At 46.7% G+C, this 14,289-nt stretch overlaps 1 protein-coding gene across 1 annotated transcript in view; it reads right to left on the bottom strand.

Annotated features, from left to right (window-relative positions):
• Lac (septate junction protein lachesin) overlaps window positions 1–14,289 on the bottom strand; it is a 65,984-nt gene that overhangs the window by 6,924 nt on the left and 44,771 nt on the right. The window contains exons 3-5 of the mRNA XM_077669641.1: window positions 12,637–12,868; window positions 3,801–4,073; window positions 2,541–2,828 (exon numbers count right to left, since the gene is read on the bottom strand). Of these exons, the coding sequence (XP_077525767.1) occupies window positions 2,541–2,828; window positions 3,801–4,073; window positions 12,637–12,868 (793 nt within the window). The remainder of the gene's footprint in view (window positions 1–2,540; window positions 2,829–3,800; window positions 4,074–12,636; window positions 12,869–14,289) is intronic.

The raw sequence follows: 14,289 nt of genomic DNA, 5'->3' as shown, positions 1-14,289 counted from the left end.
GTCGGACGACTGCTTCTGCTTCGCTGTCACCCACACAGCAGGTCGTCTTTGGTGCAGTCCAGGGAATCGCTTATGCAGCACTTCTTAAACACTCGCAAGACGATGTCATCGTGAAGCGAGCGCAAAGCATGGGACACTCGTGTGCAGACCGGAGCGACAGCCAGTCTGTGCAGGCGGTCAGCAAACATCTTGGGGTATCCATTCGTAGAGACATCGCATGACGCTAGCGGACAAAATTTGCCCCTTTGTACAGCAGCACAGGTGCACAGAGCAGCGCCCATGAAGCGAGGTCTTCCGAGCGTTGCATACCAAGAGCTGCCCCTTCAGCTAACGCCGCTAGCAACACTTCTTTTGGTGATACCGAACTGGCGTAAGGCGGACACGTTATTGGCCTTGGAAAACCCCAACTTTTCTTTTAAATGCTGCCGTAAACTGGCACGAAGTGCCTAAACTCATTTTGAGCAATAAGAAAATTGCACGCACACATTCGCCGACAGCGAGAGAAGCAACAAAACAAAGATGGCGTCGCGTCCGATTGATGGTGGTGGCGATGGTGCCTTTGGGGTTTGGATGGGCTCGATGGGCTGCCCGGTCGCCAGATGACAACTGCCAGTGACTGCAATATAGGTCGAGGGGTGACTTTTCGGCAATTTTTTCTGTAAAAAATCTCGACCTATATTCCGCATTATACGGTAGCTTCGTACCAATTCTAAACATTAACAGAGATTCTTGTTAGGAGCTGCGTGTTTTTATTCAGGCCGTAAATGTGTTGTGGCACTTCCTGTCTGCGCAGGAAGTAATCGCACCTTGAATACAGCACAATGTCCCTACCGCAGCTCTTTCAAACAGTCATAAACAGACCTGAACCTGAGTTACGGTGCTTCTTTCAAGGTGTCTAGAACACCCCCTAAGACAGCTGGAAACTCACAGCACTTTTGAGTGCTCACAATGTTACCCAATCAAACCTCCTTTCGTGTGCACAAGCTTTTGGCTTTCCCGCACCGCCTCTGTGCGCTGCGGGGAAGCCAACTTAAAAACTAGGGGCCATATTCCGAGTCCTTCCCCCACTTGTTTTGCTCCCTCCACTCGGCTGAGACGAGGGTTGCGCAATTCTCATGCATGGGGAAATAAATTCAAAGGATCTCCTCCACTGGAGGCTCAAGTGGAGGAGAGACTCAGAATACCAGGGTAGATGTAAAAGCTATGAAAAAAAAAAATCACAGTGCCCTGCGACAAAACCGACTTTTCTGATCGATACCGCCACTCTAACAGACTTCCAATAGATGAGCTGGATTGCTAAGGCCTCCCTCCCGTCGACTGAGTCCAGTGCTGTCAATACGAAACGCCAAAACACTACACTGGACATGCAGCCATCACTTGTGGCTCATAAAACATTGAAGCCCGGCTTACTACATCTTATTTCCTTTTTTTTATGTCCATATTGAGTTTGTGCGGCTTCTTAAGGCGTTCAGGAATTACTATCAATAGGCCAATTGTTTTACCGGTAGATTATCTGCCAAAACAATGCCAAAACCCACCGTGGAGAAGAAGGATAAGAAAAAGAAGACATTCTCCGTACAGCGCAATAGGTTGTTCTTGAACGTCTTGAAGTACTGTATAAACCAGAATAGGTCAGGTTTTGTTCCGAAAAAATCTGCACAAAAGTCGCCCCTCGTCTTACGTAGCGGTCATTGTCAGAATGTGAGTTGTTTGGCAACTAGGCACAAGCGTTCAGGCGACGTAGTTCATCACCATCACCCTCTTTGTACAGACTGATCTCTCTCTCTGTCAAGTATCTTGCTTTTCACTTTTCTCTAGTTTTTCGTATTTCACTCTTGTTGGGTGTGTGTATGTGCATGGTGGAGTTGGTTCAGGAGCTTTGCGCATAAACTCTGCCCGTTACAATGGAGGCCATCTGCTACAAAGTGGTAAAACTTGTGCACCAAGACAGCCTCTCAAAAGTTTTAGGTCATCAGTTTGTCTTTTTAAGAAGAAGGGATTCGCTTTTCATCATGGACGTGTGTGTACCTGGCAGAAACTACCAGATGTGTATGAAGTCGTCCTCGGATGACTCTGACAGCTTAGATGAGCGATTTCGACGGCTGTAACTAGCGTCAGTGACAGATGGTCGTCAAAAGTGAATATTGGCATTGTGGGTGAGCTTCTTGTGCACTCCTTCCTGGAACTATTTTTTTGCCAACTTTTTTTTACTTCAAGGTAGGGGGGTCCACCTATATTGCGGTTTATGAGGTAGCGCAAACTTGACACGTACACAGGAAGAAAAAAAGTAGAAAGACCAAGTTGCGGTCACTGCCCAAGTCAAATTCCCAATTTCGTGCACTTGACTTGGTCAGTGACCACAACTTTCTGTCTACTTCCTTCACCCTGTGTCCGTTGTGAGTTTGCGCTACATAAAGAAGTTCAAGAATCACTATCAACTAGCCCAATTGTCAATCTTTCTACCGAAAGGTTCCCCACCAAAACACTGCCAAAAAACGCCCTTGTGAAGAAGAGGGATGAGAAGAGGAAGGAGGACGTACCGTAGAGCTCGATGATCTTCTCGTCGGAGCCGAGCTTGTTGAGGGCCTTGCAGGAGTAGTTCCCGTATTGCTTCTTCTCGATGGCGTTGATGCGCAGGGTGGAGTCGGTGAACTCCTCGGCCGTGGAGAAGATGGAGATGCGGTAGTACTGGTTGTCGTTCAGCTGGTAGCCATCCTTGAGCCACACCACCGAGGGCGAGGGGAAGGCCTCGATGTGGCACAGCAGGTCCATCGGGTTCTGCAGCGCCTGGCCGTACCGGGGGCGGTCCACCGACACCACGGGGGCGACTGCGTGGCGAACATCGAATGGACACAGTGAGAGCGGTCGTACAGCCTTGCAGGTAATTGCAGTGAAGGAGAAGTGACGGGCATTGTGGGATATTGGAGGGGTAGCGGAATGGAATGGCCACGTTGGCATTCCACACTTCGCAGAGTTGAGTGCAAACAATCAAAAGACGTCTTCGTGTCTTGTCTTTTGATTGTTCCCGTCCACTCTCGCACTCAACTTAAGAAAGTTTCGGTAGGAATAAGAAAGGAAGTGAGTAACGAACTCTCTATATGCTGCGCGATTGAGAAAGTAACAAACGGTGATGTATCTTCAAGGGTGCAAGATAAGAGGCGCGTCACCCAAGTATATTAACTGACCTTTCTCTTGCACTGGGGGTCGTAACAAGGGTAGTTGTTATCTCTGAGGATTCCACACACTGTAATCAGCACAACAATCACACATGCAGTGCCACACGGCACTGCAACCTTTGCATTGATTTGCCCTTGCCATGCTGCCCTGGTCGGAGTTCAGGGGTAGGTGACGGGAGTGGCTACGCTAACAAACTTGTGTAATAGCTGTCTTTGTTTTGTGAATTGCCTTGCGGGCATTGTTTCCTCTCCTTTCGATTCTTAATTGGGGAGTGCAGGTGGTTTTTCAAAAGTGTTAACACAATGAGGGCCATGATGTAAATATAAATGTTTCCATATAGTCGCAGAGGTCATAGACAGCTGCAGGTAATGAAAGGCTAGTTCTCTGGCTTATTAAATGCCTCCGCAGCATTTCCTGGGCATTCGCTACGTAGCACTCAGTGCTGCACCTAAACAATGCGATGTCTGCACTACTTTGGAAGAGGCATGTCCGCCCTTTCGCGAGTAAAATTTCTTTCATGCAACTGAACCCTTCTAACAAACGACCAGCTTTGCGTATCTTACATTAAGGGATATGCCAAACTAAAAAAATAGGAAGATCGGAGAAGGAGATCTGGCACTCACACTCGACCTCGACGCCGATGTTCCTGCGTGCGCCATTGCCGACGCCATTGTCGGCGATGCAGTAGTAGGTGCCCCGGTCGTTCTTGCTGACGTTGAAGATGTTGAGGATGTTTCCGCGGTAGACGGCGCCGCCCGTGGGCAGCAGGTCGTTGTTCTCCCGCCGCCACGAGATGTGGGGCGTCGGGTGGCCCGTGGCGTAGCACTCGAGCGTGATGTTCTGGCCCGTGCTGGCAATCACCGACCGCGTGCTGTTGTCCGAGATGATTGGAGGAACTGCACGGTGGCGGCGGGGAGGAGGACAGGGGCCATTAACTTGCCGAATCCGAAAGAGAACCACAGTCGTCGAGAGACTGTCAGATGGCAAAGGAACTTGGGACTGTGTTAGTGTTCTACAAACCATTCAACGTTTCGTCGATAGAGGAGTGGAATTCTATGCCCACAAGAATTGTCGCCCCCACACAGCAGTTGACTTTTCAGACTGCATTACTCACTTTATTTGAAATATATTAACAATTTTAGCCACTGTCAACATTTTCTGCTGTATAAACCATAAGTGCTGCTTTTTCAACGTGCTTGCTTTTTGCATATTTGTTGTGGTCTTTGCCCTACATTTCGATGCCCAGCTGATTATCCTGTTATCCCCTGCATGCTTGCTTTGTTAAAAAGCATCCGGGGTTATTGATTACTGTATGTCATTCCAAATATGTAATGTCCTTTTGGTTAATATTAATAAATAAATGAATAAATTTGGGAGTTCCAACATGTCTGTAAGCACGCCTTCCACTCTGCTCAGTGATGCAGAAATTAAAAATTAAGGGAGTGTCGAATGCCAGTCGAGAAAATATTTGCCAGTTTTGTTTTATGTTTTCTGTGAACTGTGACTGTCTGATCACTTTTGGAGCCAGGCAAACCATAACTTGCAAGAACATATAAAGCGTAACAACATAAAAGCCGAATACAGGAGATGATACAATGGGTGCTACTCGCGTCGTCTTTGCCTCACGGCAGAAATAGGAAGCTTTTGCAGCCTAAAAGGCCCAGACTAAAGTTGGCAAAATTGCCAAAAGAATTCAAGAAATTGGGAGATCACAGCTGCAGCAAGCACTGTGCCAGCAGCACATTGTGGAGAGAAAAGCAACTGGAGCTGAAAGTCAAGACACTCGTGCTTGCCACAAGATGGCGAGTACTGCACTTCTTAGCAATCAAAGCCATCTGTGATGAGATGACAGCCGGAAACACACGTGCCGCTATCATGTCGACCTGTGCCATCAGAGGCACAAGGTAATATGAAAATGCTGAACTTAAAATGAACACTTCCTTTTCCAGAATGTTCACTTGGCATATGACCTGTAGGCATGGGCAAATAAAATGGGATCCTGATGAACAGCCAGGCGATAAGGGTTGTGACACCATTTGAAGGAATTGGCCATACATGCAGTAATGTGATGGACATGTTCCAGAGTCTATTGAAGAGGACAAAGCCTGGAAAACCTGTAAAATATGGCTCCAATTTTGGTTTAAAGGTCAAGCTACCACTGAATCTGTGAGGCCTCGAGCCTTCTTTGTTGCGTAGCTACCCAAGACACGGTCATCCTAAGCCTATGGATGGGGTCGAAGATGACAGCAACGCTTGCATCTGGTGTCAGTCATCATGCCCATGTTTAATGATGGGTGAAAAAACATCACCCAAAGCTTCATTGAAGTAGGCATCCCAGAACTAGACAAAGCAGACCGGAAGGTTCGGATTGAGAAGAAGACATACAAAGCCTACCTACAGAATACAGCGGCATATTTACCTTTGATGCATAGGCTGCATATACTGCTTCAACTGCCTGGCTATTGGAACTAATTGGCATCCCAAATTTTTCAGTAGCGTATGGAAACCATACTTCGTAGCATTCTGGCGCACAGGTCTGGATTACACTGTTGTGGCTCATAAATATGGGCATAGCCCAGGGCTAAGACAGGCACTACAGTGACTAAGGGAACACAGCCTTTAGCTAAAGCAAGGTACTGAAGAGAGAAAAGTGTAAATCAAGGTTAGGTGGGAAGAAATGACGTCTAGGGGACATTGCATGGATGAAACGGGCCTCAGACCAAAAGAGGGCAGACATTATGGAGGCAGTAGTCAAAGATTCAAAGCCAGCCTTAGAGAGTGATCTCACAACATGCCCAGTGCATTTCTTCCTTCAGTTCTTCCTTGAGCTCCCACTCAGTTGGCACTGCTGCACACATTACAGGCTAAAGCTGGGAATCGTCAATGGAAAAGCCAGCAGTTGGAGGGATTCAAGAAACGGAAGACTGTATTTATAAGCATGAAGTTTTTCATCTGTTCTGATCCCAGCAAACGAACCCCGACTGGAGTGCCACACGCTGTCGGTGAAGGCACAGTTCTGCCCGAAACGCTTGCAGGGATTGGTTTCCCAAACACAATCAAGCCAAGCATACTGACCAAAGTTGAAAGTGCTCTTTAACTCTTTCGCTACCGCGCCTATCAAAATCGATCAATTTGATCGATACTTTTGGGAGCGCCTTTTCATAGCGTTCGAGGCGTTTCTCGAACAAGTAAAGCTGTTCGGAGTTAGATCAGAAAATGGCCTTTCAAAATCAGTTTTGTTTTCATTTTTGCAACGGAAACGTGATTTTTGACACGCTTTTGAATCACCTGGTTGTGGAAAAGGGGCGTGGTCATCGCGCCTCAAGGCTACCAACGAAGAAGGCGTGCAACTCGTAATTACTCTGCACCAGCGCTTGTTTTTTGCTATCAGGGCGTGAATGGGGAACTAGCAAACGATTTTCAATCGTCAGGTTCACGCTCTGACAGTAATAATCCCAGAAATCGGCTGAAAATGTCAAGCAGTGCCTGGTTGCAAAGCTACTTTATGATTCGAGGCAGTTTTATTGCCTTTGCGCAAGTTGTCCTAAGTACTCTGGTAGTTCTACTTACCCCAGGACCATTCCCAAACAGTTTACAACAGTTTCGGTTTCGTTTCTGCATCGCGAAATTCATATTTAGCGCAACTACGCAGTTACCCAACTTCAAGGCTAACTGCCATGGCGCCTGAACCGTCCGCGACTGATCCTCGAACAAACCACGCCGCTACTCATTTCCCCCCACCCTAACCCGATTTCTGCGATAAGAACTTCAGATGCAAGTCAAAAGGTCACACCCAGTCGCCAGATATCTGTTCCGCCGAGGACAGCGCTTCAAACCGGCCTTACACTGCCAGCTGTTCGCCTTCCAGTTTCGTTTTCATGCGAGGGTATATCCGGGTGCCTAATGTTGCTGCTTAGTTGAACTGTCTATTCGGACGGAGTCTCTGATAAGTTTTTGTACTGTTTCATTTGAAAAATGTTAGGTGGCGCTGCAGTAGAGGAGGCTCGTTGTGCTGATCTTTTTTAGCGCGCGACTGCTACTCGGCCAAAGATCGCAGGGGACGATTCTAGCTCATCGTACCTCATTTTTGCGAGCAAGGCTACAATTGCGAGTAAGAAGATGATAATAAAGCTCAGCTTTATGTTTTGAGAGATAACTGACCGTGAACGACAACAAACATCAGCCACGGCGTTCCGTTTTCAACTTCATGCATGTTTTTTTCTGCATCGCGTGCCTGTCCCAAATATTGTGCTCGCTGTAAATGCAAAGTCAGCCATTGACAAGATGTTTTTACGTTATGTGGGGGCAAATTGGTGCCTCTGATAACGTCAAACCGCCAGATTTATTCCAAGGAACCACCCAAAATTGCACAGTTTGAATTAGAGGTTGGGCTTCACCGCATGACACGAGCACCGTACGTGCTAACATTTTTTTTTTTATATCTGAAAAACTGCTCCGCGCAAGTCAACATTTTTTTTAGGGTGTGTTTTTGAAATGTTTCCCTGCAAAATGTATATTCTAATTTTTTTCTACTACCGGTGGTTTGATATACACAACTCCTTTTTTATCATTTTTTTCTACAACTTGACAAAACTTTTGATTTTGATATTTTTTTTCACAACTATGATATATGAAAACCTTTAAAACACTGGTGTTATTGGAAAGGCCGTTAAATAATCTGCATTTTGTGCTCCTGCAATTAGTGCCTAAATAATTTTTTAGCAGAAAAAAAAAATGTTTTCTTGGACCCCCCAAAATTGGTCAATTTTCTGCGGTAGCGAAAGAGTTAAAGGAAGCACTGGAAGTAGCAGTCAGTGCAACTCTGTTTCAAGACTACCAGTACAGAAAACCACTCGACCTGATGCCCCTGCCATAAACCACTGAAAAAATCAGCTTAGCTCCAATGCGGGAGCTAAACTGATCCAATTCCTTGGATCATTGCTGCCCATATCTAAGGTTGGGCTTTGCTGCCCAACAGACTACATGTTGGTGCATCACAAACGCACCCGCAATGCCAATGCAGATGTTCTCAGTCATCTCTTTCTTCCCACAAAACAGCAAAGTGACAACCATAATGACGCACAGTTGAAACTCCTTATAACAAACACTTTATTGCCTATAACAAACTAAATACGAACTTTGGTCTGTCACGCTTCATTTCAATGACAAATATTCTTTTATAACGAAACAGAAACCGTGAGAGCCGCACGAAATATCAGATATAACGAAGACATATTTGACATATCTGAGACATATCTGAGACATTAGACATATCCGAGACGCCACATGAAAAACTCCTGGCGTCCGAAACAGCAGAAGTAGAAAAGGCCCTTTTGTTCATGGACACTGCGGAAAACTTCATTCTGCTCAGTGCTGTGAATAGCCACCAGACGAAAATCACACCCTTTCTCAAAAAAAAAAAAAAAAATAAGAGCACCAGCCTGTTTTGTCCAGTGAAGTTTGTTCTGCTGTACTTCCCGTTTCATGTTCTGGTTCATTGGGCTTGAAATGCCACAAGGAGAAAAGTAAGGGCTGCCTTGTTTGTAGTAGGTTCGAAGATGAAAGTAATGTGTTTTAGTATCATGGATTTTTGAAAAAGTCAGATTACCGATTGGTTTTAGCCGATTTTTAACTCTACTGTTACAATGAATATCGGATATAACAAACTAAATTACTGTCCTGATACTACCTACTTCGAGGTTTGACTGTACCAGAGAACATTCTTTACCAGCAAACTTCGGTGGTCACTCCTACCGGTGCACTGGAATGAGTGCACCCCTTTTGAAAGATCCCTTAATCATTGCAAACCGCCAAGCAGTCAACAATGATTGGATGGCTGACATATCCCTGGTAGAGACAGAGACACGCTTACAGCCACAAACCATACGTGTATGCTTAAACCACGAGCTAGCAGTGCCCAGAGCAGAGTATCCCAGTAGCTCCGAGTCTGGCACAAGACGCACCCCGAATGGCCTCAATGAAAAGTTCAGCTCAAACTGTATTTTGGTACCCCAGAATAGACACAGGCGCTCAAGTTCGGTATGAGATGTCACACTTGAGCACAAGCCAGCACTACAACTGCGTCTCCTAGACTCTAAGACAAGCCAGTGTCTCCAAGACTCTATGTGAACATTGCAGGGTCAATGAAGGGGCGCGCATGTTTGTGGTTGATGTGGAGCCAAAGTGACCCGAGCCAATGCAACGATCGACAGATGAAGGGATATTTTCGGCACGTTCAGGCTGCCGCTCACGTTGCCTTCACACGATCTATCGAGGTTCATAGCCGCCACTGTCTTTCAGCAGTTCATGATCGGCAACCATAACCAGCCCATTACTTCTCCACCGTACCACTAAATGACCTGACCAGAAGGCCTTTGAGAACTGTTTAGGATGCACTTCAAAACATAATGGGTAGCAGTGTCCCGACTTGTGTGGACAGACTCTTACATAGGGACTGCAAAGCACCCGGAAGTGCTGCTTGGATGCGAGATGCAAACCAAGCTAGACTTCTGCATTCATGATCACTGCAATGACATTGGCAGACATGCCAACCTAGCACAATGCGAATATTCAGGAGACCGCAGCAGAGTGGAGGAGGGGGGGAAGGGGGGGGGGGTCTTTTCAGTTTAGCATTTGGAAAATTACTAAGACTGGAGGCTGACATCAGAAAGGGGTAAGGGTGACTATTTTGAGCTGCTTTGTTCGTGCATTGTAAGAAACCTAGTTCTTGTGGTGGAAAGCGCTAAACTTCTTTACTTGTGAAGGCACCTGGTGCACACGGACTTCGCAATCTTCAAGAACTTGTCAGAATACACCTGCTCAAAATAATGTACGGTTTAATGACCATTCACCGTGAGGAGGTTGCCGAGAGCCTTGTTGGAAAGCAAAGACCGAAATTTGATTCTTCCCTTCATAACCGTGCTAAGGATACCCTCCCATTCAGCATTGCTGAGTGTGGAATGGCAAGTAGCTGCCACATCACCTTTGCCACTCTACCAAACTTCACTTCCCCATCAACACTAGTCATTCTTCTCAGTTCTGACCACTGAACATCAATCCTCTCTTCATTTAGAACGTCCCCAGAAACATCATGTGCCGTGCAGTTCTGAATATTCCACTTCAAAAGCATCCAAGGTTTCTGCTTACTAGTTCTTCTCCTGTGGCAGAGCATACTTAGCGGTATTTACAGTATGTTTACTAAAAATATGAATATGACAGCAAGTGCTCTTCTACAGCACCGCAACTGTCGCAGCAGGAAAGACTGACATACTGTATTTGCGTGCGTATAACCCGCCCCTGTATATAATCCGCACCCCTACTTTCAGCCCGCCAAAAAAGAAAAAAAAAATTTCCTCGCGTATTGACTGCCCATTAGATACAGGAAGTGCTGCACCAAAGCTACTGCTCAAGGTACACATGTAGACGGAAAAAGCGCATATTTAGCAAGTGGAATACACTGACTGCAAGGCGAAAATCACAATTCGCTAATAAAATTCAGTTGTTAGAGTGCGCTTGTCCTTGGTTTTCTTCCTTGTCCTTGCATGCATTGCGCAATCACTGACATGGAAGGCTTAGTCAGTGTTACTGCGTGGGAGCTTCACGGCACAACGCGCATTGCCGTGAAGCTGCTCTAAAGGAAAAACCCCGCGTATTATCCACACCCTTGGTTTGCCGCTGAAATTTTCGCATTTTTGGTGCAGGTTATACGCGCGAAAACACGGTACACGCACGATTAAAAAACTGACCTCTGTGCTGTGGCAGCCATTTTTCGGGAAATTCAGGAGTCTCCTGGATAATTCGGGAGAGTTTGCAGGCATGCATTGGTGGAAAATGGAGCCGATCTAACGCATCGTCCTTCTCAGGCCAACCTGTTTGGAGTCGCAGCCTTCGTGTGATCCCCAAAAGTTACAGGAGTCGTCAGAGGAACCGAGGGGAGTTTAGAAAGTAACGCCAGTACTCCCACGCAGACAGAATCGCTGTCAGGCCAAACAACTCAAACCTAGTGCACCTCCTACGCTAAAGGCTGTGCTGGTCATCCCTACCGCAGTTGATCGCCAGCCTCCGGATGCAAAACCTTGCACCAGCTATTCACCAAAAGCTTGAGTGGTAATGGAGGAAGCGTGCTGCGTAGCAATCACGGCCATCCAAAACGGCAACAGCAGCAACATACCTGCACCAGTGACGTCGGCCGGTGTTGTCAGAAAGTGTTAAAATGCTTGACACGAAATTTATGCTTCCTGTTTGTTCTTTTTGGCTGTTACCTTGGCATCCAGCTCACTGCACAGCAGATCTGAGCCCTACGGAGCTTTTAATAACCTTAATACCGCTCGCACTTCTTGAACATCTCGTCATGCATGCCTCACGTGATACCACCAAGCGCCATGCAGGTTCCTATGTACTTTTGCTAGCTGTAAACCATAGAGCTTTATTAGCTCCTCTCATCAAGTAATTATCATCCTTTAAAACAAAGTGCTTCTCATTCTAGACAGTTCCGTACTATCAGTATCTCGTTTCATTTTTCGGCCAGCATTCTGGGCAATATTTACCATTCTCCACCTTTACCGTTCCTTGCTTCCTTTCAATACCACAGATCTTCTTAGACGATGCTTTTTTTTAACACTATCGACACTGCATTGCTTCTGAGCAGCTCTTATTAAAAGGGTAAAGGTTTTAAAGTAATTTAAGCTCGCCTCAGAGCAAAAGAGATGTATCTAGAAAGACAGCAAAATAATTCCAAGAACTGTAAAACCGCTGTTGTAATGCAGGCTGTAGCCAGGCGCAAGCCTATCCAGGTACTGGCCGAAGGGAACACAGCCACAACAAGTCATTCCCTCCTCGTAGTGGGTGTGTGCAGATCACCAAGCCACAGTTATCACCCTTATCGTGCATCATACCCCTTGGGTCGTGCGATGAAGAAGACACAGAACGCTTCACTCGTGTGAACATACCACTGGCTGTCTCAGCTGTTCTTTGAGGTTCGACCTTTGCAACGAGTCCCGGTTCTCAGCTACGCCTGCTCAACTGAGAATAAAGCCTCCTTTGCGCTGTTTTGCGCTGTTTCTGCGCTGTTTTTTTTCCTCGCACTGCGCAAATCCCACAACCTGATGACCCCATCCGCTCTTCATTCCTGGTGACCAGACTAGATGTCCTTGCTTTGCAACAGCTGACAGTGTGCACTTATCACCACCTCCGACACCAACGGTGTGTGTATAACATCACCTGACGGAGGCAGTGTGCGTATATCACCCACCACCTCTGACGCCCTCAGACGCCGACAGGGTGTGCACATCATCGCCTCTCACATTAACAGTGTGTGTATAGTATCACATATCACCACCTCTGGCATCAACAGTGAGCGTGTCGGCAGCACGCGTACATCGGCACCTCCGACGTACGTCGAACGCTCGTGCCCCCACATCCATCGCCCCCCTCGACGTAGAACGTAGATGCATAGGTCACCTCTGACGGTGACGTATACGTTGGAGCTGAGCTTGCTGGTGGGGCCCAGGATGATCTGGCACTGGTAAAGGCCCGAGTCGGTCTCCTGCAGCTTGGTGATCTGCAGGGTGTACGTGTTGGAGCCCTCGTCGTGCCGGATGGAGAACCGCTGGTCCGGCACCACGGCCTTGCTGCCCGACGAGATGAACAGGTTGTTGCTCGGGTCGGTCGTGCTCGTCTTCACCCAGATGATCTGCGTCCGGGGGAGGAGAGGGCAAAGCGGCTCTTTTATCGAGAGCTCGGTCCAGCCAAGCACACCGCAGAACCAGCACAAGAGGTTGTAGCCCGTTTATTTTAGGGGCTCGGACTGCTGGAGTCTCCTGTCGGAGTATCCTGTCGTCGTCGTCATTGTCGTCTCATGTAATCGCGTTACTAAAGCACCTGGCCACTCTTTTTCCAATGCCTCGCACTAGAATGCTCCGTGCTTCAAAGACACCAGACTTTTACAGCAAAGCTGTATACCTGTACTCCCAATGGTTTCATCTCCATGAGCAAAAACGCCAAGGAGCCAAGAATACACTCATGCACTACATGCTTCGCTCCTCTCCTGGTTTCACATAAGTAGAGATGGCCTAGGGTTTTCTTTTCATTATTTTTAAAACCCAATGTAGGATACAAAGATTTAAAGAAAACTAGGTATAATCATGAGTTACGGTATTCTAAATAAGCTTCAGATTGAAATTTCAAAGTCTAGGTTGCCAGTGCCCCAAGCATTGTTAAATGTACAATTGTGTCGGTTTGGGAAACATGGGATTGAACAGATGCTCGCAACATGGGGACTATCTGCCGTTGTAGGGTGCAGCGCACGCAAACACTGAATCTGTGACATTGGTCGCACAGGCAGGATGCTCTGGGCATTGAGCAAGCAGAGCTGGTGTGCTCGACAGGGTTGGGCACCCAATTTTGAACAGAAACACAGATGTAGCACGTAATTTCTACTTTCTAGTTCCAGGCAAGTTTCTAGTTCGATAGACATACAGTTAGACTCTTTACAATAAACTTGGTGCGAACAAAAAATCTTTTTGTCGTATTAGAAGATTACCAATTGTTTTGCTGCACTTGGTCCTTTATTCATTGATTTTAAAAAAAAAAATTTGTAACCTACACTGCCCGCCTACAGACATGTTAGGGGGAGAGAAGGCTAAAAATGTGCTCAAACACTCTTCTTTTCTTTTCTTGCCAAGAACTGTATGTTACTGGAACATTTTGCTGGTAGAGCTGTTATCAGCCCTACGACATTTCAAAGTCTAGGTTCAAGTCACCTTGGTGATGTCACCGTAACAGCATCTACAGCATGGCGATCAAGTTATGTGATCAGTTATTTCAACGCCAAGCTTGCCGGAAGCATTTGCCTACTTGCCTGTAGTGCTAAGGATATCAGCCTGCAGTTGCCCTCTGCACGGTTTTTCCTCACGCCTCACTAGCTCACGTGGTGATACTTACTCCAAGAGAGACAACCACTAGTCTGTGCTTTAAGGATGACCGAATGGGACCTAGGAGTGGCTACATAAGTGGCCAAGGAGTGGCCACCTTGTTGTCCCGTCCTTGTTTCATGGCAGTGTGACATCACAGATGCGCAATGTCATTAGCTGCATCAGATTCATTCAAAACGCT

The sequence above is a fragment of the Haemaphysalis longicornis genome, unplaced genomic scaffold, assembly GCF_048455015.1.
Source record: "Haemaphysalis longicornis isolate Haplotype H1 unplaced genomic scaffold, Haemaphysalis longicornis Haplotype H1 scaffold_47, whole genome shotgun sequence".
Classification (NCBI taxonomy): Eukaryota; Metazoa; Arthropoda; class Arachnida; order Ixodida; family Ixodidae; genus Haemaphysalis; species Haemaphysalis longicornis.
This window is presented reverse-complemented; position numbering and strand designations above follow the sequence as displayed.